General features: G+C 37.3%; 1 protein-coding gene across 2 annotated transcripts in view; it reads right to left on the bottom strand.

Moving 5' to 3' along the window:
• alcama (activated leukocyte cell adhesion molecule a) overlaps positions 1–21,517 on the bottom strand; it is a 252,649-nt gene that overhangs the window by 19,768 nt on the left and 211,364 nt on the right. Inside the window, exons 12-14 of one of the 2 annotated variants that reach the window (XM_055148331.1) lie at positions 15,499–15,631; positions 9,919–9,945; positions 1,797–1,911 (exon numbers count right to left, since the gene is read on the bottom strand). In XM_055148331.1, the coding sequence (XP_055004306.1) occupies positions 1,797–1,911; positions 9,919–9,945; positions 15,499–15,631 (275 nt within the window). The remainder of the gene's footprint in view (positions 1–1,796; positions 1,912–9,918; positions 9,946–15,498; positions 15,632–21,517) is intronic. The other variant, XM_020934550.2, reaches the window with a different exon arrangement.

The raw sequence follows: 21,517 nt of genomic DNA, 5'->3' as shown, positions 1-21,517 counted from the left end.
AAAACCAGCTCGATGGAGTTTAAGTCTGGAGACTGTGCTGGACACTCCAAGTTTTCAAAAGTTTACCATCTTGTTCGTTTTTCCTGAGGTAGTTTTGGCAGAGCTTGGACTTGTGTTTTGTATCTTTTATCTTTTTTTTTTTAACCCTCTGGCTGTTCCGTACTTGCCTTTGTACCATTTCAAGCTCTTCATTGGACTTGCACGACTTGAACTGGAATAAATAACTGGAAAAATTAGGGTGTTCTAAAACTTTTGACCAGTAGTGTATTTGCCTTCTTGTTACTTTGATTAAGTTAGTAATTTTAGTTAATTATTTCACATAATTCCCCCCTCTTATGTTCAGGTTTAGTTGGCCCTCATATATTTAAACACCCTTGTTTTTTGTCTGGTGGGATTAGTTTTGTTCTGTTCAGTTTGATTTAAGTTACCCCTGTTGGGCCTGGCTTTTTGTTAATGATTTACCAAATTAGAGCCTTTGTTAAATAACATATATTTTTTTTAACTTTATTAAATTTAAACTTATTTTTATGCCTTGTCATTGCCTTTCTGTTTGGCCCACTACAGGAGCCAAACATTATAGGTAGGGATGTGCAAAAATATTGAAATATCGATATATTGTATTGTTTAATGTGATGATACAGTATCAATATTGGGGACTGCTGTATCGATATATCACCAAGAGTATTTTTTGCTGTATTTTATTAAATTATTTTGTTACAGAGCTACAGTTTTATTGCTTGTTTAGAGGAAGGAATCCCATTTCTGCAACACATTTGACATTTTCACTGTTTTGATGATTTAAATGGGAGTGTTTCATATTAACTTTGCACAAGAAGTGGTTTAACAAAGACTTTTAGTATCACAGCTGTGATTTAACCTTTATTTTTATTGAACCATATCAAATCAATTTGAAATATATTGAAACAAAAGCTCACTGTATCGTATTGTGGCCTATGTATCGTATCGGTAACTTCTTAATTATCCCCAGCCCTAGTTATAGGTGATGTCACCCTCCCTCAGTCCACTGGTCTATACAGTCTATGATTTAAACAAAAGTGAAACCTTAATTTGTGACTTTGTGGGGCTTGCTATGGATTTTAAAAGCTAAATATCAGTATTGGCAGGCCAAATATCGGTTATTAGTAGAGCTGGGTATCATTAAGTTGCCGATATGATACATACCTCGATACATAGGCCAAGACACGATACATATCTCGATACAGTGCACTTTCGATTCAATATGATAGATTTCAAATTGATTTGATAAGGTTCAATAAAAAATAAAGGCTAAATCATGGCTGATACTGAAAGTGTTTATTAAACCACTTTTTGTGCAAAGTGAATATGAAACACAACATTTTAATCATCAAAACAGTGAAAATGCCAAACGTGTCACATAAACAAGTTTCCTTCCACTGAACAAGCAACAAAACTGTAGCACTGTAACAAAACAGTTCTGTAAAATATCCCAAAAAATACTCTTGGCGATATATTGATACAGCAGCCCATGATATCGATACTGTATCATTACATGAAACGACATGATATATTGAAAATTTTTGCACACCCCTAGTTATCAGTTTAAGAAAAAAAAAAATTAAAAATTAAAAATCCATGTCGAACCGTCCCTCCAGCTAACTACCACTCTATCCACCACATTATTATTCCTTGTTTTTCCGCTCCTGTTTAGAATGCAGGGCTAACTAGCAGAAGTGCCACAAACGCTCCGGCGGGGACTTGCAGATGTGATTGTGAAATGCTAATGTATGCATGCGCGGAGGTGCTAGCCAGCGTACCTTGAGTTCTTCATGTAGAGCCAGTAGATCAGAGCCACCACTGCAGCGGCGAGAATCAAACCCACAACCACGCCCACTATGAGCTTGGCCTGGTCATCGGACTCCTCCTGAGAATCTGAGAGACGTGCAGATCATTAGCAACTGTGCCAAGAAATCCACTGTCACTGCAAATGAGCAATACAGTTTCTTCAACAGAACAGAGCAGAAAACCCACAGAAATGATCCTGGTTTTGATACAAACAGATAGATGGATAGATTAGAAGAAAAAGATGAAGAGGGAGGAGAAGGAAAAGAAGAAGCATTAATCTAGTTTTGATAGAAATAGACAGATAGATAGATGGATAAGAAGAAAAGAAGGACAAGAAGAATTATTCTAGCTGTACTAGAAATATAGATGATAGAGAAGAAGAAGAAGAAGATAAAAAAAGGGAGGAGAAGGACAAAAAGAAGAATTATTATAAATTATTAGTTCTGATAAAAATAGATAGATAGATAGATAGATAGAACAAAGAAAAAGAAGATTATCTTTCTATTCTAGTTTTGATAGAAATAGATACAGTAAATAGATGATAGATAAGAAAAAGAAGACGAAGAAAGACAAAAACATTTATTCTAGTTTTAACAGATGGAGAGACAGATAGATAAATAAGAAGAAAAGGAAGAAGCAGAAGAATTATCCTAGTTTTGACAGAAATAGATAGATGATTAATAGATAGATAAGAAAAAAGGACAAGATGAAGAATTATTCTAGGTTTGATAGAAACAGACAGATAGATAGATAAATAAATAGAAGAAGAAGCAGAAGAAGAAGATAAATAATTATTCTAGTTTTCAATAGATGGAGAGATAGATATGTAAGAATAAAAAGAAGCAGAAGAAGAATTATCCAAGTTTTGATAGAAATAGACAGATAGATAAAGAAGATTCTAGTTCTATTCTACTTTTGATAGAAATAGATACAGTAAATAGATGACAGATAAGAAGAGAAGAAAAAGAAGAAGAATGACAAAAAATTATTCTAATTTTAATAGATGGAGAGACAGATAGATAAATAAAAAGAAAAAGAAGCAGAAGAATTATCGTAGTTTTGACAGAAATAGATAGATGATTAATAGATAGATAAGAAAAAAAGGACAAGATGAAGAATTATTCTAGGTTTGATAGAAATAGACAGATAGATAGATAAATAAATAGGAAAGAAGTAGTAATAGAATAAGAAGAAGAAGAAGAGTTATTCTAGCTTCAATAGATGGAAAGATAGATAAGAAGAAATAGAAGAAGCAGAAGAATTATCCAAGTTTTGATAGACAGATAGGTAGATAAGAGGAAAAAACATAGATTAGAAGAAGAAACATTTTTAATCACAAACCTCTCTGAACACTACTGGACATCATGACACCAGCTAATACATATATAGTTAATAAATAAGGAGTTTTAAATATTTCACTGCCTTATTTTTAATGCATGCTCTTACTTTAATTGATAACATAGTTTAAAAGTTCAATTATTAATCAGTGCTTTATGTTTTATGGATAAATACAAATAAAATAGTGTGCCCAAACCAGCTTTTGAATTCTGTGGTCCTTGCCAGTGACTTAGTAGCTTTATGTAGTATCTCTAGTGCTTTTTATTTATTTATTCCAACTTAATTTGACCAGGGAAAATGCTGGACGGTTGAGAATAAAAACATTTGCAAACATGACCTGTTCTTGACCAGATCTCTGCTTCTAAAACAGCTATATTTGATCTTTCTAATGTGCACTTAAAACGCATTGAAGTGCACTTGACACGGAGAGCCCTATATGCCGGCTGTCCAATCAATTACACTAAACACCGAAGACCTAATGAGTCAGAAACCATCTTCAAAGTTGGTGATTATTTAGATGTATATTCATGTAATCATCTTGTGAAGCTCATTCAGAAAGCTAACTTAACTCTGAGCCCCTTATCTCATTCTAAAATCCTATTAGCACAACATGGTGGCTTCTGATGAGAGACTGGCCATCCTGTTCTGGAGTCATTCAGGAGTGTCGCTAAAATGAGTTGTATATTTTTATGCAAAATAGAAGACCTTGGACCTTAAAATAATATTAAACCTAATATATTAATGCATAATGGAATCTTCAGGCATTATTGTGGCATATTTTAAGCATATTTAGAAGCCCAGTGTTCCGTGTTTCTCATTTTTTTCATTAGTTTCTCTGAAGATGAATTTATAACATCAAAATTATTAGCTGTGCTTTATTGCATTTTCTGTGAGTGCCAGAAAATGTTTTTAGTTGGGAATTTTCTTATAAAGATTGTGACTGCGTTTTGATTAGCGTTTATTTTGGGATAGTCGAATTCTGTTCACATTTTAAACATGCCATTAAAGGTGCATTAAAGGTGCACAATGTAACTTTCCGGTAGTGGGTCCGTCACCTTCTTGTTTCTAAGGAAATGTCATTGCTCTGCTTGGAATACTCCACAATATGGCATTAAACAGATCCACATTACATTTATCCAATTACAAATGGTTTTACAGCTCAAATGGATTTACAGCTCAATAAAAAACAGGGATTCTGAGTGTGAGCGGGGTCGCCTCTCCACAGATCTGACCTGTAACTTGGATCCCGTTTACACCGAAACGAATTCGCATATCAGTGTATCAGAAACGATCTGCATCCACACACGTCATTTCTGTGTCCGCAATCCTTCCTTATGTGCACAGCTTTGAGCGTATGTTATGTCTTTACAGAAACAAATCTTAAAACCCCATGGCTAATTTGCATAAACTGAGAGAGCAAAATAGCTCGCTATTGTGCGCTGACGCGATTCAGATTCTGTCGCACTAAAGGACAGGACTCAGTGGATTATATGTGTTCTTTCTGTGACAGAGGGGTGTTCTGCTAATGGTGAGTCTGTTCTGTGTTTCTACTGCGTTACAGATGATTCATGAAACTTTTCAGAGATTATTCGTCTGCAGGTCATATGCATGGACAGTATATATGAATACATGATATCCTCTTAGCGTTTTGGCCATGAATTAGCTACTTCGCAGTTTCGGTGTATCAGTTTTTCAGGTGTCCACACAGTGCAGATCAGATTCATACTTAGATGAATTCGTGGGAGCTGACGGCACCAGATCATTCCGTCTCTGGAGCCGTTTTCAATCAGATTAGTGTGGACGAACACTGCAGTCACAACAAAATCGGTTCGAATACGTACTAGCATGGACAGGGCCTTGGTTTGGTTTGGTCTCTGTGATGATTGAACGTTTTAAAGCCATACAGTGAAACATTTCAGACAAAGCAATAACATCTCCATGAAGAAAAGCATTTGATGGACACTGAAAAGACCCTGAAAAGATCTGAACTGCTACACTAATACAAGAATCCCATGAATTTCACAACATTTCTCTAGAGGTCTGAACTACATGATTAGCGGTTTTTAACATAATAAGCCAGTTGTTTGCAAAGGAAATAATGTTAGCTTAATAATTACAGCCCTTGCGCTTTGCTAACTGAGACTATTCAAATTTTGATTAGATTGGAACATATCTTGCAGCCCTAATATCTAATCAAGTCTGAATTTAATATTGTCGTGAATATGTAGTTTTCATTTCACCATGTGTTGTGAAACTCAGCCCCCAGATAATAAAAATCTGACACCACGTTCGAATCCTAACGTGTCTGTGTGAAACGTGGCAGGCGGTACACATTTTTTATAGCGTGCCTCGAATGAACTCTTTGTCAAAGCCTAAATCTCCAAACACTTTATTGCTAGAGCCGCTGTTTATATTTCTGCTTCTTGTTCTCGTGGTTATTGTAGCGACGGAGGACCCTGGAGCTTTTCGTGTACATTCTGGGAACATCAACGGCGCTCCATGATGCCCAGGATATTGTTAGGCCTGCTACGTTCTTTTAATAGAACAAAACTGCAATGGGATATGCTTTAAAGGGCCCACATTACGCTGTTTTCTGATCTGTTATAATGTTGTTTCCTCATCCAAAACATCTGGAGTTGTGTTTTGTTTCATTCAAATATTTAATGCATAAATCCTGCATATTTAGGCTGAGTTCTTGTCTCAAACTGTCAATGCTCTGTTCCACTTTGTGATGTCATGTGGTAATAAAGAAAGTGCTCATGTTTTTAAATGCCATACACATTCAGCAAAATCATTTGGATGAGTTCAGTCCTGGAATTGCCAATTTCTACTAAACAAAAGGTAAAGGGTAGCTCATGCAGCTAATATCCGGAATAATCTTCCTAAAGATGTTAAACAGGCCTGTACTTTGATGCAATTTAAATCCAGGCTCAAAACTCTTCTGTTTAGCTGCATATGACTGAAAGGTTTTCATTTTTCATTCCGCACTCTTCTCTCTAATTTAATGTCTCTCTCCCTTTTTAATTTTATGATGATTATATATGTTTTGATCTGTTTGTATTGTAATTTTAAAGTATTTATTTTTCTCTAAAGCACTTTGAATTACTTTGTGTACAAATGATGCTATACAAATAAACTTGCCTTGCCTTTACTTGAAAACTACAGTTTTGTGATGTCACAAGGTGGAACAGCAGAGGTGGGACCAAGTCGTGGTTTTCCAAGTCTCAAGTAAGTCTCAAGTCTTTGACCTCAAGTCTGAATCAAGTCCCAAGTCAAAAACAGGCAAGTCCAAGTCGAGTCTCGAGTCACTGGTCCATAAGTCCAAGTCAAGTCCAAGTCATCTGCTTTAAGCTTCAAGTCATTTCAAGTCTTTAAACCAAAGTACCAAATACCAATACAAAAGTACCAAGCTTAGATATTTTTTGCAATTTATATGAATTTTAAAATAAATTGTACTAATACATTCAAAGTATGTTTATATATGAGTATTTATAGTGTATATAAGAGTAGAAGAAATACACATTTTTCCATTTTAAGTGTCTTGACAAGATCTTAGAATGAATCATTACTGTCAGAATAGAAATAATTCAGATTTAAAAGTGCTTCTCAAGTCTTCTCAAGTCACAGGCCTCAAGTCAGAGTCAAGTCCCAAGTCACTGACCTTCAAGTCTAAGTCACATCCCAAGTCTTAGTCCATTTTATCAAGTCAAGTCTCAAGTCCTAAAATAGTGACTCAGGTCTGACTCGAGTCCAAGTCACGACTTGTCCCCACCTCTGTGGAACAGAGCATTTTGAGGTCTGTAGATGTAGACAGACTAATAATAAAGGGTTACTCAAACATGTGTGAACGAAACAAAACAACTCCAGGTGTGTTTTTGAGAAGGTAACAACATTAGAACATGGCTAAAATGGTAAATGGTCACATTTTTCTATAGCGCTTTTCCACCTTCAAGGCACTCAAAGCGCTTTACAACAAGGAACCACTCACCCATTCACACACCAGTGTACGCAGACACTGTGGGCAATGTGGGTTAAGTGTCTTGCCCAAGGACACAACATTCATCTGTGGGAGCTGGAATCACACCAGCCAACCTGTGGGTCAGTGGATCTGACCGCTCAACCTGTGATGTTTTTGTCAAGAGCTGGAATTGAACTGCCAACCTTCAGATCAGTGGGCGATTGCTCTACCAACTGAGCTACTGTCGCCCAAATAAAAGCTCTCAAGAGTCAATTTTGTGTAATATAGGACCTTTAACATTGCCAGTTAACTGTGTACTCTCTGTTTTACACATGTCTCAGTCTAGCACAGCGGGGGAGGAGCCTGTCGTAACGCATTATTCATATGGGCTGTGTTGACATGTTGTGACTGCATGGGGGAAGCCTGTGGGACCTGCTTGTTGTTGTTGTTGTTGTTGTTACTGATAACTGGTGATGTCTGTCTGTGTGCAGGTACAAATATGGAGTAGCAGATGGCCAGTGTACGATCCATATGTTCACGCTTCTGTGTGGATTGTACTGTATTTCACATAGATGCAGAACGTGTGACTGTCTATTGTTGGTCTTATATTCACTGTATAAGCTATTATATTATTATTATTATCAGCTTGTTTCTATGGAAATGTCATTGCTGTGCTTATAATATTCTGCAGTATGACATTAAACAGCTCTACCTTACATTAATTCAATTACAGGTGATTTTAGGTTTTATAGCTCAAAAATACCTAGAAAAACAGGTATTTTGATCCCGAGCAGCGTTGCCTCTCCACAGATCTGACCTGTAACTTGGCCTGGTTTGGTCTCCATGAAGATAGAAAGCTTTCATGTCATAGTGTGAAATATTTCAGACAAAGCATTAACATCTCCATGGAGAAAAGCACCACCAGAAAAGTTACACAATGCACCTTTTAAGGGCATGTATCTGATTTTGTCCCATGTATCTGAGTTAATTTTGTCTTGTCTCAGAACAGATGTATTGGATAAGTAGCCCTTGAGGTCAAAATATGTGCGCTGCGTGCTGTCTGCTTTTTATAAGAAAGCATTTTATTGACCGATAATCAGTAAGTGCGCATTAGCATGTGGTTGTTGTTAGCTTTAACGTCATGGCAATGCTCCACACTGGTCTCTGAGAGTTTTGAAAAACACCCATAAGCTCACTGCGGTGAATAATTAGGATGCTCTGAATAGAGAGACCGATATTTGCCCTTTTTAGCGTATCAGCTATGGGCCATAAATCTCCAGTAGAGGCAGATATTTTGTTTGTTTGCCCCGACCAGCAGCCTAAATAAACATAAAAAATATATGAATAAAGCTTTGTTTGAACACTCTAGTCCAAAGAGGATACTGCAAAAATGTGGCCACACTGGACTCTACACAGTTTGCACTAAAAGAAGGTTGTGGATGAATTTGTACTATATTTTAATTTAGGAAAAATGACTCAAATCGGCTCTACATAACGGCCCAAAAATATCAGCAGAGCTTATCGGTGATCAGTTCCTTTGGATTCTAAACAGTTTGTCTCAGTATCAACCAGAGGTGGGACCAAGTCTTTGTTTTGCAAGTCTCAAGTAAGTCTCAAGTCTTTGACCTCAAGTCTGAGTTAGGTTCCAAGTCAAAAGCAGGCAAGTCCAAGTCGAATCTCACTGGCCCATAAGTCCAAGTCAAGTCCAAGTCGTCTGTTTTGAGCTTCAAGTCATTTCAAGTCCAAATATATCTTAGATTTTTGCTATTTATTTGACTTTAAAAATAAATTGTACTTAAAAAATCATAGTATATTTAAATATGAGTATTTATATAAGAGTTGTAGAAATACATTTAGTTAATGTTTCCTTTTTAAATGTCTGGACAAGTTCTTAGTGTAAATCATTACTGTCAGAATAGACAGAATTTGGATTTAACAGTGCTTCTCAAGTCTTCTCAAGTCATAGGCCTCAAGTTGAGTCCCAAGTCTTAGTCCATTTTATCAACTCAAGTCTCAAGTCCTAAAAATAGTGACTCAAGTCTGATTTGAGTCAAGTCACGACTTGATAGTCCCACCTCTGGTATAAACCATGAAAAAGACACAAAATGCCTCGTATACTGTACATATATTCCTATCTAAACTCTCATAAACCAAATACAACTCAACAGTGTAATTCACTTAAGTGACTTTAAACACATATGTTTTCTTTTTAGACCATTGCAATTGTTTTAACTGAATGCCTATAGGTTCAACAAATATGTATATGTACATTTTATTATGCATTTTTATAAATTTTAAATCTTTTATGTTTTTAACTATGTACTCATGGCCCTTAAAAGTGAGGACTTAATGATAAGATAAAATTTAATTGAACTGTATAAGAATACAGATTAATTTAGCAATTTATCCCTATGATCCCAGCGGAGAAGAAACAATCATTAAAATGTGTAAGAGGACGTGTGTGTGTGTTTTTCTTATTTACCCAAAACTATGCACATTTTTATTAATCCCAGCATCATACTCCTGATAATCTGGAGTCTATAATCTGTTTTATCTCCCTCTTACATCTTATTAGCATGAGAGAGAGCGGCTCAGAGCAGTAATGAAGATGGAGACAATGAGATGAGCGCACACATACACAGACGCTGCGCTTGTGTACCAAATTAAACCGCTGGATGTTTACCTATAGCGTCATCAACCAAACCATTAAACCCAATCTCTTTGTAAATATTGTTTTGGGAGAAAATAAAGTCAAAAAAGAAAAGGATAAAGCAAAAAAAACCAAAAAAAAATCTTACCTTTTTTTTCTGTATCTTCATTAAAAACTGAAACCAAACAAAAGTAAATTAGAAATCATAACAAAACTAAAACAAAAGAAAGATGCAGTGTAATGTAATGTAGCGTAGAGCAGACGATGCCAAGCAAGATCAAAGTTACATCCCCTTATTGTACCTCACAGCGGTAATCTTGGCACATTTTGAATAGCATCTACAGGCTAGAAATTATATGCTTTCAGGACATAAAACAGGGCAGAAAAAGGGAGACAGGCTTAGCTCGCAAACAACAAGAAACCCAACCCAAAAGACACACGGATTACTGCACATTCAGAACAGGAAGGAAAACGCGATGGTAATGTGGTGTTTAGCATGAAATGAAAGAGGGCTTGCATTCAGCATTAGCCTTTGACAGTCTGACCATTCATTACATAGGCTTATTTTGTTGTATTCTGTATCTGTAGTGGGCTCGGTGGTGTAAATATGCAGTGTAATTGGTCCTTCTGTTCGCGCATGTTTTTATGGGAGCTGCTTGTTGTAAACACCATTTCTCAGAGGTTTCATTCAATAACTGGCTTTTGATAATAGTGGGAGAAAATGGATCATAAACAGCATTATTTAATTATTGCTAATGTATTCACTGGAGAGCATGCCGAGGTAAAGGATGTGTTGATTGCGGTTTCATTAGTGATTTTATTTGAATGTTTGATACAAGTAACGGCAATTAATTAAAGTCAGGAGTTGAGTCTTTTTTCTATTTGCGATTCAACATAAAAGATCTGTCTACTCTGTGCTTAATAGAAAGTATAGCTCACATCCAAAAATGTTTTAATGACTAAACTTCGGCTCACTTCGGTTTAAAGGACCCATATTACGCTATTTTATGATCATATAATAGTGTGTAGTTTCCAAGTTAAAGAGACAGTCCAGAATTTTGGACATAGGACCTCATTTCCTAGTGACCCAGAGCATTGGAGACATGTGGAGACACTTTTTTAAATGTTCCATCCACTCCTTGTATTTGCAGAGGTCACTGGTGCTAGGCTAGTTCATGTCAATGGCCATAATTTGCCTGCCACTAAAAACAGTTTTACCCACTCCACAAAGCAACTGAAGCAAATCTATGATTACACCAGACTGTCGATGTAAATGTCTGTGTCGACAGATTAATTTTAGAAGTAAAACCAACCTTGCATTTGTCGGATTTATGTCTGAGCAGCAGCAGTGAGTTGTATTTACTGATAGAAAGCTTGGCAGCGGCGGACTGATATCACCTAGCACCTATCTTACCGGCGAAGTAAAATTCCACTGCAGCTGAGAAATTAGTCCCTCAACATGCAGCGATTCATGTGATGCAAGGCTAGTTTTATTTCAAACATTATTCTATCGACACAGACATTTACATTGACAGTCTGACATAATAAGTGATTTGCTTTGGGTGCTTTGTGGAGTGGGTAAGACTGTTTTTAGCACCAGTGACCTCTGCAAATACAAAGACTGGATGGAACATTTAAAAAAGTGTCTCCACATGTCTCCAACACTCTGGCTCACTAGAAAATGGCGTCCTATGTCCAAAATCCTGAACTGTCCCTTTAATAGCTACCTTTTACCTTTAGTTCAGTAGAAATTGGCAATTCCAGGGCTGAGATCATCCAAATGATTCTAGTGAAGGTGTGTGGAGTTTAAAAACACACTGGAGTATGTCCTGTATTACACCATGACATCACAAAGTGGAACAAATTGTTTTCTGATTGAGAGAAGACCTCAGCGTAAATATGCAGGATTTGTGTGAATGAAACAAAACACAACTCCAGGTATGTTTTTGGTGAGGAAACATTATAACATAGAGCAGAAAATAGCGTAAAATGGGCCATTTATATGAACAAGTCACTTCCTCTTCAGTGAATACAAAAGTGGCTGCTCCTACTACTACTTATACTACTAATACTACTACTAGTATTTTCTAATGCATAAATTTCAGCTTATACTGCCCTCATAGGGGGTAATAAATAAACCAACCCTGCCACTTCCTCTTCAGCGAATACAAAAGTGCTGCTCCCTGGTGAGACATTTTTCTTGTAAATAAAATCAGTTTGCGTTGACAAAGTACATGAGCATACATTTTGGACTCACTTAGTAACCATGTCTACTCCACACCGCAGCGCAGGGTAATTACTCGAGAGCCAGTAATCTGAGCCTCATTATGTCCAAAAAGCAAATAGCCCAAGCGCTCCTCGCAACATCTGCATTGCCTTTCATAGGATATAAGCAGGAACTGACAGTATACACCAAAGAAATCAATACTCAAACTACGTCTGCTTCTTTCTATGCCGTCGCTGCCTAGAGCCCTACACAATACCGCTGTGATGTGATGGAGATGTGTGAATATGGTTGATGACAATTTAAGATTTGTCTCTTGCTTAAAATACTCAAAAGGGAAATGACGTAAAATAAGACGCTTTCTATTTCACTAGAATACGTTCTTTCTATGTGATTTGATTTAATATTGTGTGCATTATTCAGAGGTGAAAAAGCAATTAGAGGTATTCAACTTTTTGGGGAAATTTCAGAGGAAGTTTTAGCAGTGGCAGCAGACGATGTAAGTATCAGTAGTGGGAGTAATACTGGTTTGGGTATAAGTACACATAGTCCACATTCAGGAGCAGTTGCAGGAATAATGCTAGTAGTAGCAGTTTGTTAATTGGTAGTAGTAGTAGTAGTAGTAGTAGTAGTATACAGTAGTGAGAAGTAGTAGTAGTACTATAGAGCAGTGAGAAGTGGTAGTAGTAGTAGTATAGAGTAGTGTGACGTGGTAGTAGAAGTAGTAGTAATAGTCTTAGTGGTAGTAGTAGTATAGACTAGTGAGAAGTGGTAGCAGTAGTCGTAGTAGTAGTAGTATAGAGTAGTGAGAAGTGGTAGCAGTAGTGAGAAGTGGTAGTAGTAGTAGTATAGAGTAATGAGAAGTGGTAGTAGTAGTACTAGTAGTAGTAGTAGTAGAAGTAGTAGTAGTAGAAGTAGTAGTAGTAGAAGTAGTAGTAGTAAGTAGTAGTAGTAGTAGTAGTAGTAGTAGTATAGAGTAGGGAGAAGTGGTAGTAGTAGTAGAAATAGTAGTAGTAGTACAGTGTAGTGAGAAGTGGTAGTAGTAGTAGTAGTAGTAGTAGTAGTAGTAGTAGTAGTAGTAGTAGTAGTAGTAGTAGTAGTAGTAGTAGTAGTAGTAGTAGTAGTAGTAGTAGTAGTAGTAATAGTAATAGTAGTGGTAGTAGTAGAATAGAGTAGTGAGAAGTGGTAAAAACTTTGCGCAAATTATTGATAATTTGCAGCGAGATCACACCGGGGGATGTTCTACATGTATCTCTATGGTGGAATGCTCAGCAGTTACCATGGAGATACAATGCACAAAAACTGTTGGCTAATGCCAGCGTACAAGACTTGTTTAACAGCGCAAATCACCTCACCTGCTGTAGCTCCAGCCAACTCAGTTCTTTACGATCAGATTGTGTTAAAATAAAGCTCAGATTAAAGTCTAACAAGCCTCAGACAGAGCAGTGCCTACAGTTGGCATCACACCCCCAGGAAACGTTGATGACATCAGCTGCAAAGTATCAGAAGTGCAATTACACGTACTTGATAGCGCATCATTCTCAAAGCCAGTGTAATATGTTATGTGGTATGTTTTCATCTCCTCTTCTTCCTGTAGCTCTTTGTGCTTGTCACGGCTGGTTCTATAATAACTATACAATGTACACTGACTTGGCTCCATTTAAATGACCCAGTTTTCGTAGCTGTGCAGAGCCTATCATTAAACTTCCTTATCTCCTGGGTGGGTTGATCATAAAAGATAAGCGTCTCAACACAGAGCTTCTTTGCGTAGCTGTTTGCTCTACTTCCCCTGCACCGTTTAATGTCACTTCTTTTGTTACTGCGCAGAATAGCATTGTTAAAACCAAGCAGTCATTATTAAAATGAGCCTTCAGAAATCAAAGAAGGAGCTGCTGGCGAAAGAAACCAACTCCAACTGCAATTTGATATTGCCACTAATACAATGGAGTCACCGGCGGCCCTGTGTGTTCCCCACAGAGCTGAGCTACACAAAACTGGAAAAGCGAAATAAGTGAAGGTCAGGGAGGTTAGCGTCTGGAAAACAATGTCCCGACAGCGAATGAGATTACGCTGATTTAATGTTTTAATGACTGTCAAAAGCAATGTTTAGAGAATGCAGCATCCCTCACCACACTTAAGCTCAAGATTAATTTGACTAATTTCGCTCTCTCTCTCATTTCGGCTAATGCGTCTTAATTAGTGCTAGCCAGCTTGATACATTAACTGGCACAATACAAAATGACTGCAAAGCCTATGCTAATGTCCCATTTGTATCTGGAAATGCCCAATATTGTGCATTTTAGTAGAAGAAGAACAGTACCTTAAACCTAATAAAAGAGCCAAAAGCACGAATAGTGTAAAATAAAGCTGTAGTTGCAGTAACAGAAGTTGCAGTACTGTAAATATTTTTTTTAATATTACCATGTTTTTCACACTGTAAGGCACACCGGATTATAAGGTGCAATATCAATAATGATGAATTCTCTCGTCTGTTTTCAAACATAAGGCGCACTGGATTATAAGGCACATTGAACGAAACAAACACTTGAGACTGATCCCTTAGCCCAGGCATCCACGATACATCGACAGATCATGGTGTAACTCGCCCAGCGTTGCCTCCCTGTCTTGGTGAGTAAGTATTATGAATGTTAATGTGGGAGACTAATAATAAGTTTGTTTTTTTTATTTCCTACTAGGTGGACTCAAATATACATTGAGTAATAATGTGTTTAATGCAGCTTTGACCACATTTGTTTATGTTTTACAGAAACAAAACTTAAAACTACATGACTACTTTGCATAAATTATAAACGCTGAAAAAATAACTCACTCCTTGTGCCACAGATGGGGTCAGCTTCTGTCGGACTAAATCTGCAAGCCTCCTGACTATGGTAACGGTAGTCGTAAAGCTCCGACAATCCATCAAGCAGTACGTCTCTGTAGCTTACCAAAGTCGTACTAAAACATTTTGACAGATTTTTGAGCGCCGTGTACCACATAAAACTGATTCAAGGTCAGTAAACACAACCTGAATTAATACATAAGGTGCACCGGATTATAAGGCGCACTGTTGATTTTTGAGAAAATTAAAGGATTTTAAGTGTGCCTTAGTGTCTGAAAAATACGGTAGTAATAGTAGTTTAAAGGGCCTGTACCAGATTTTTGCCATGTATTTGAGAAAAATTTGTCTTACCCCAGTACAATTACAAGCAGCTCTTGAGGTCAAAATACGTTAGCTGCATTTATAAGTCCAATAATCAGGATGTGCGTGTTATAAACTCATCGCGGTGAATAAGTAGGATCCTCTGAATGCATAAGGAAAGTGAGGAATAACTATGGACCCCTGCAGACAATTGAACTAGTGGCATTTTTCAAGATTTTTTAATACAGTAAAATCAGGTACAGCACCTTTAATAAAAGTGTAAGAAACTGTAGTAGAGTTGTGTGTAAGGTTCTCTATAAGTTCAAGCAGGAAATATAAGAAAATGTGCATCTAAAACTCACCAGAGGAGACGTTGATAGTCATGGCATCTTCTCCTAGCTTGTTGCTGACGATGCAGGTGACGGTAAGGTTCACCTTGGGTATTACGGTAATTTTATGGGTAGCCTTGCCTTTGGTATATTCACTCCACTCCTGCTGGGAAATGAGAAAATGAATAACAGGAAGCACAAATATTTGCAGTAAAAAAACCACATGGCGCTCCCTTTACACATTATAGACATACACATTCACGTTCGGTTGGAAGTGAAGTGATGAGTTGGGATGGTGACAGAGCAGATGATTGCGGGACATATAACTGAAAATGGAAAGAGGAGGTTGGATATGCACTCGCTCAGAATGAACATAACATAAACAGAACGTAAATATTTCTCATCTCATCCAAAAACACAACAGGTCAGAGGAATGGAGTGATCACAAAATGCATCAGTGCAAATGTGATCTGCACTAAGGCGGCACTAATTTGGAAAAATATCAAATTGCTGGGTTTTTTGGTATATTTTTTGGGCATTTTTCACAATATTTTTTTCTGAATTGTCATGACTTAGTGATTTATGCACTGTCACTTTTCTGGTGGAAGATGAGCAACCGCCTTGTCACCATATGTCACCAGATGTTATTTTTTTGCATAGAATGTTCTACTACATGACATTAAACTAATCCTGCACACATATATACAACTACAGGTGTTTTTACTGCTCAAGAATACCTTAAAAAGATTATTTCAGCATTCTTACTAAGAGGGGGTCTCCTCTGCACAGATCTGATCAATAAACTGGCCTGGTGTTTGTTTTTACAGAGATGGATAAGTTTAATGACATACTGTGGAACATTCAAAGCAAAGCAATAACTTCTTTGGAGACTAGCAAGTGACGCACCCTCCACCAGAAAAGTTACACAATGCACCTTTAAAGGCAAAGAGAGAAAACTGAAATATGAGCTGATAAACTAATATAAGAAGCATATACACTACCGGTCAAACGTTTTAGAACACCCTCATTTTTCCAGTTATTTATTGAAATTTAAGTCGTGCAAGTGAAGAGCTTGAAATGGTACAAAGGTAAGTACTGAACAGCCAGAGGTTAAAAAAAATATAAAAGATACAAAACACAAGCCTAAGTTCTACCAAAACTACCTCAGGAAAAAAGAACAAGATGGTAAAGCTTGAAAACATGGAGTGTCCAGCACAGTCTCCAGACTTAAACCCCATCGAGCTGTTTTTTGGGATGAACTGGACAGAAGAGTGAAAGCCAAACAACCTACAAGTGCCACACATTTATGGGACCTTCTGCAACAGACTTGGGAAGAATATTTGAAGAATATTTGACTTCTATTGTAAAAAGAATGAGCCACGAGTGTGTTCAGCTGTTATATCTGCCAAAGGTACACTTTCATGAACCAAAAGTTTAGAATACGTTTTGGTCAACAGTAAACATTAAACTGGAAAAAACTGGGAAAAGTGTGGTGTTCTAAAACTTGTATTTCAGAACATGTTTGTAGAGGTCAGAACAACAGGGCAAGCATTTTGTTTTTTACATAATAGAAAGGAGAGGAAGTTTTGCTGCTTAGATAACTGCTGTCTTGCGATTTCCTAATGGCGACAACTAAAATTGAGATTTCTATTCGAATATGATTTATCTTGCAGCCGTAATCTGCACAAACAGTGGGACAGTAGCTCTGGGAGATTAAACAAAAACAGTTTCTACATGTCTTCCATCCATAGACTGTAAAAGTGGACAACGCTAACCTACTAGCTGCTGCGTTTGAAATAAGAAAATGAAGCCTGGCTCCAGTTCACATTCTATTGAAAAATTGACGAACATTAATGAATGATTCGTGAACATCAATAACAAACTCCCATCTTTCTCCAAGGTCGGCTCCAGGTAGTGTTAGCAACTGGTTTGATTGACAGCTATCGTGCTTCGTTGCTATGCGCCCGCCCCTTGACAAACTAGCGGCGTGGGCTGGTGCCTTCAGCGCACTCGTAAGTCTAAATATGAAACCAGCTCCAAATTATTATCCCCTATAAATGCAAGCCTCGGTAGGTTTCAGCTGTCTAGAGTCGAACAATATGGCATCTCTTGGTCCACGTCTATATAAAATTTATGGTTTCATCTTATCATTTGTTGAATTTAAAGGGCCAGTATTACACAAAATTTACTCCTGTGAGTTTTAAGCCATGTTTTAATGTTGTTACCACATCAAAACATGTCTGGAGTGGTATTTTGTTTCATTCACACATGTTTGAGTAACCCTGGATTAAAGCCAACAAACAAAACACCACTCCAGATATGTTTTTGATGAGGAAACAACATTATAACATAGATCAGAAAAAAGGTGTAATATGGGCTCTTTAATAACACTTTGGACATAGTTAAAGTATTAAGTTTATATGTGAGTAGTGATGTGTTGTTCGAAGTTTGTGGTTTAAATTCTTGTTATGTGATCTCGACTTGGCAGCAGAACAAAACTCAGTGATCAGAGAATAAAAGAAAGTTGTTGATGCCACTGAACCATGCCAACATGTTTTTTTCATTCAGACAAGCAGCCCAGAGTGTACCCCCACAAAGAAACCACATTTACAAGGTTAGACTCCAGTACCCACCACTTCTAAGTCGAACTGCAGATGTAAAAGGATGAATGATTTGTTTAGTGTAGTTTTTAAATTGTGGAACTCAGTGTTAATTGTGTTCTTGAACCAGTGAAATTACTTCAAATAATTAAAAGTTCTTTCTGGTCCATGGTAATTTTTGTATTTTCATGATTTTAGATGATGAAAAACAGGCTGTATAACTACTACACCTTAATAAAGCGTACTTCATAATAAAAAAAATAGTTTATTAAGATTGATTCAGGCTTGGTAACTATTTAAAGGTGCACTATGTAACTTTTCTTGTGTTTGGTCCGCTACCAGCTTGTCTCCATGGAAATGTTATCTTTCCATACTTTGCCATTAAACGTATCTATCTTGCTTTAATTAAATTATAGGCGTTTTTACTGATGAAAACCTTGAAAAAAAGTGCATTCTTGCTGTAAGCGGGGATCTTTCTGCAGATCTGATCTGTAACTTGGCCTGACGGCTGTCTCCACAGACATAAACAAGTGAAATGCCAGACTATGGAACATTCTAGGCAAAGCAGTAATTTCAAAAAACAAGCAGGTGATGGACCCACTTCCAGAAAAGTTACACATTGTACCTTTAATTAAAAACACCTAACACTAAACCCTACCGTGCCCCTAAGTACCGTATTTTTCAGAGTATAAGTTGCACTTTTTTCATGGTTTGGGAGGGCCTACGACTTGTACACCAGTGCAATTAAAATTTTCACACTGACAGCCTCAAGAGGATGCTCTACGCTTGTGTGCCAGTATCTGCTATTCCTGTTACTCCTGTACCACTGTCACTTTGCACTTTACTGCACATGTCTCCTGCAGAAAGAGCCGCTGTCCTGTCTGTATCATGTCAGTCGATCACACCATTACTTCTTTACTAACTTCTTTACTGATTACTAATTTTAACATTTAAACAAACGTAAAGACAACCCACACCAACCTGTCGGGATTCAGAAAGGCCGGAATAATTCTAACTAGAACTGAAGCTGAGTCTGATGACAGCTACACAGAAGAGGAAGTGGTGCTCCGTTTACCTCTAGAGGTCACGGAGTTGCACAGAAGTGACACTGAGGATGAAGTATTCAACGGATTTAGTGATTTGGAGTGAGTTGTTTATGCCATAGTTAGTCTGTTGTTCTCTGGTCTATTACTATTACTATAACTTGCGTTTCAAGATGAGATCAGTTCTTGGTCCCTAATTTTATAAAACAAATTTCCCCCAAAAAGTGCGACTTATATATGTTTTTTTCTTCTTCATTACGCATTTTTTGGCTGGTGCGACTTACTGAGTTATTCCTAAAAAAAATATTGATTCATTATTAAGTAGGTCTGTTTTCAAGCTTTAAGGCTGTAAATATATTATACTGTACAATAAAGTGTTACCAAAAAATACTGCTTGGGAATTCAGATTTTCTAAAGGTTTGAAAATACTGACTGCTTCTAACACACATTTCCATATTCCCATGAGGATCAACACAGTCCCTTGAGTGAGGATTGGGACAGAATAAATTATGACTTCTTGATATAAAACTAATTATTAGTTAATATTTTCCTCAATAAAAATTACTCAAAAACTCTTTTACGGAGTGAGTGGAAGACAAGATTTTCTACTTAGCTTCGGAATAGCGATAAACACAGCAATCTGTATAAACATCTAACGTGGCTTATCTTTAATGTAATCTGAAATACGACATAATAAGATGTGAAGACTTTGGACTTCAGACTTCCTTTAATGATCTTTCTCTGAAGTGCTCGCAGTCAAAAGCTTTCCTGAGAGAGAACGCTGCCCCTAGTGGCCTCTGTAGCGCTGGACAAATATTAGTGAGCTCCTTTTAAGATCCCCTCTCTGCTGTGCTTTCATCTACAGCCCTGTTTGATCACAGACTGTAAAAGTTTACGATGCATCTCTGTGCACACGCAGACACTTACAGCAAAGTTCAATAGCAACGTTAAGTGTATCTAAAGGTGCGCTAACTTTTCAGGTGGAGGAGGCCATAAGTTGTCTCTGTGGATATGTTAGGAACCATCACCTTGCATTAAGTGTTAAGGTGCAATTTGTAACTTTTCTGGTGGAGTGTCTGTCATCTGCTTGTTTTCAAGAAGATGTGCCTAGAATGTTCCACAGTGTGGCCATAAACTTACTGTATGAATCTCCAGAGAAACTTGCAAAAGCCAAATTACAGGTTAGATCTGTGGAGAGGTGACCCCACTTGCAGTAAGAATTTATGTTTTTTAGATATTTTTGAGCAATAAACAACACCTGTAGTTGAATAAATGCAAGAGAGCCACAGTGCACCTTTAAGTTTAAGGTACATTTTATTGTCACTGTGGAGAAATTTGTTCACTACAATTAAAGAGAGAAGCAGGGAGCAAACCCCCCACCAGAAAAGTTCCACAGTGCACTTTTAACTCAACAACTCATGAGGGTGTTAGTGAAGATATTATCAAATGCTTTATGCTTTTTTGTGTCTGTAATCCAGGGTAAAAACAGCAGTGTACAGAGCTGTCAGACTGAAGAGGAAAAAGTGAGTAAGGGAGCCCAGTAGGAGCCCTCCTTCACTTTTTGCTTTTCCTGGAATGTTCCACAGTAATGCGTTATACCTCTATATCTCTATAGAGACAAGCAGGTGACACCACCAGGCTGAGTTAAGGTACAGCACAATTTATTGTCGCTGTGGGAAACTTTGTCCCCTGCTAGACTTAGTCACACTGCCACCATTACAGACTGTTAGAGAAAGTCCATTTCTGTGCCACATCTAAGGCAATTACTGCCAGCTCAGTCCTTGTTATCTTCATCTGCATCATCAGAGGTATAATACTCCCTACAACAGAAGCATAGCCAGGCTGGACTGTACTAGACTAGAATGGACAACACTATCACAATGTCTTGAGGGCTCTTATTTCAAGGTGCTGGGTCCAGTACAGATGTAAATAAACCTTTCTATCTTCATGGAGACCAAACCAGATCAAGTTACGGGTCAGATCTGTGGAGAGGCAACCCCGTTCACAGTCAGAATGCCTGTTATTCTAGGTATTTTTGAGCAGTAAAACCACCTATAGTTGAATAAAGGTAAGGTAGATCCTTTTAATGCCATATTGTAGAACATTTAAAGTAGAGTAATGACATAACTATAGAAGACCCCAACCAAAAAATTACATAATGCACTTTTAAATAACTGGCATCCTGTGATTTTCTAATTATGATCACTCAAATTACAGTTACGACTGATGGCAAATAAACTCTCCTGTGTTAGAATACCAATCAGATCTGTGGAAAGGCAAGCCCACCCACAGTAAGAATGCAAGCAATAAAAACTAGGGGATGTAACAATAACCAAAATATCGTGATATCGTATCGTCAAAGTTCTCACAATAATATCGTGTATATCAAATTACAAGTCTCTTTGCTTA

This window comes from Boleophthalmus pectinirostris, unplaced genomic scaffold (assembly GCF_026225935.1).
Source record: "Boleophthalmus pectinirostris isolate CB_2022bp ecotype Guang Dong unplaced genomic scaffold, ASM2622593v1 HiC_scaffold_12, whole genome shotgun sequence".
NCBI classification, from domain to species: domain Eukaryota; kingdom Metazoa; phylum Chordata; class Actinopteri; order Gobiiformes; family Gobiidae; genus Boleophthalmus; species Boleophthalmus pectinirostris.
This window is presented reverse-complemented; position numbering and strand designations above follow the sequence as displayed.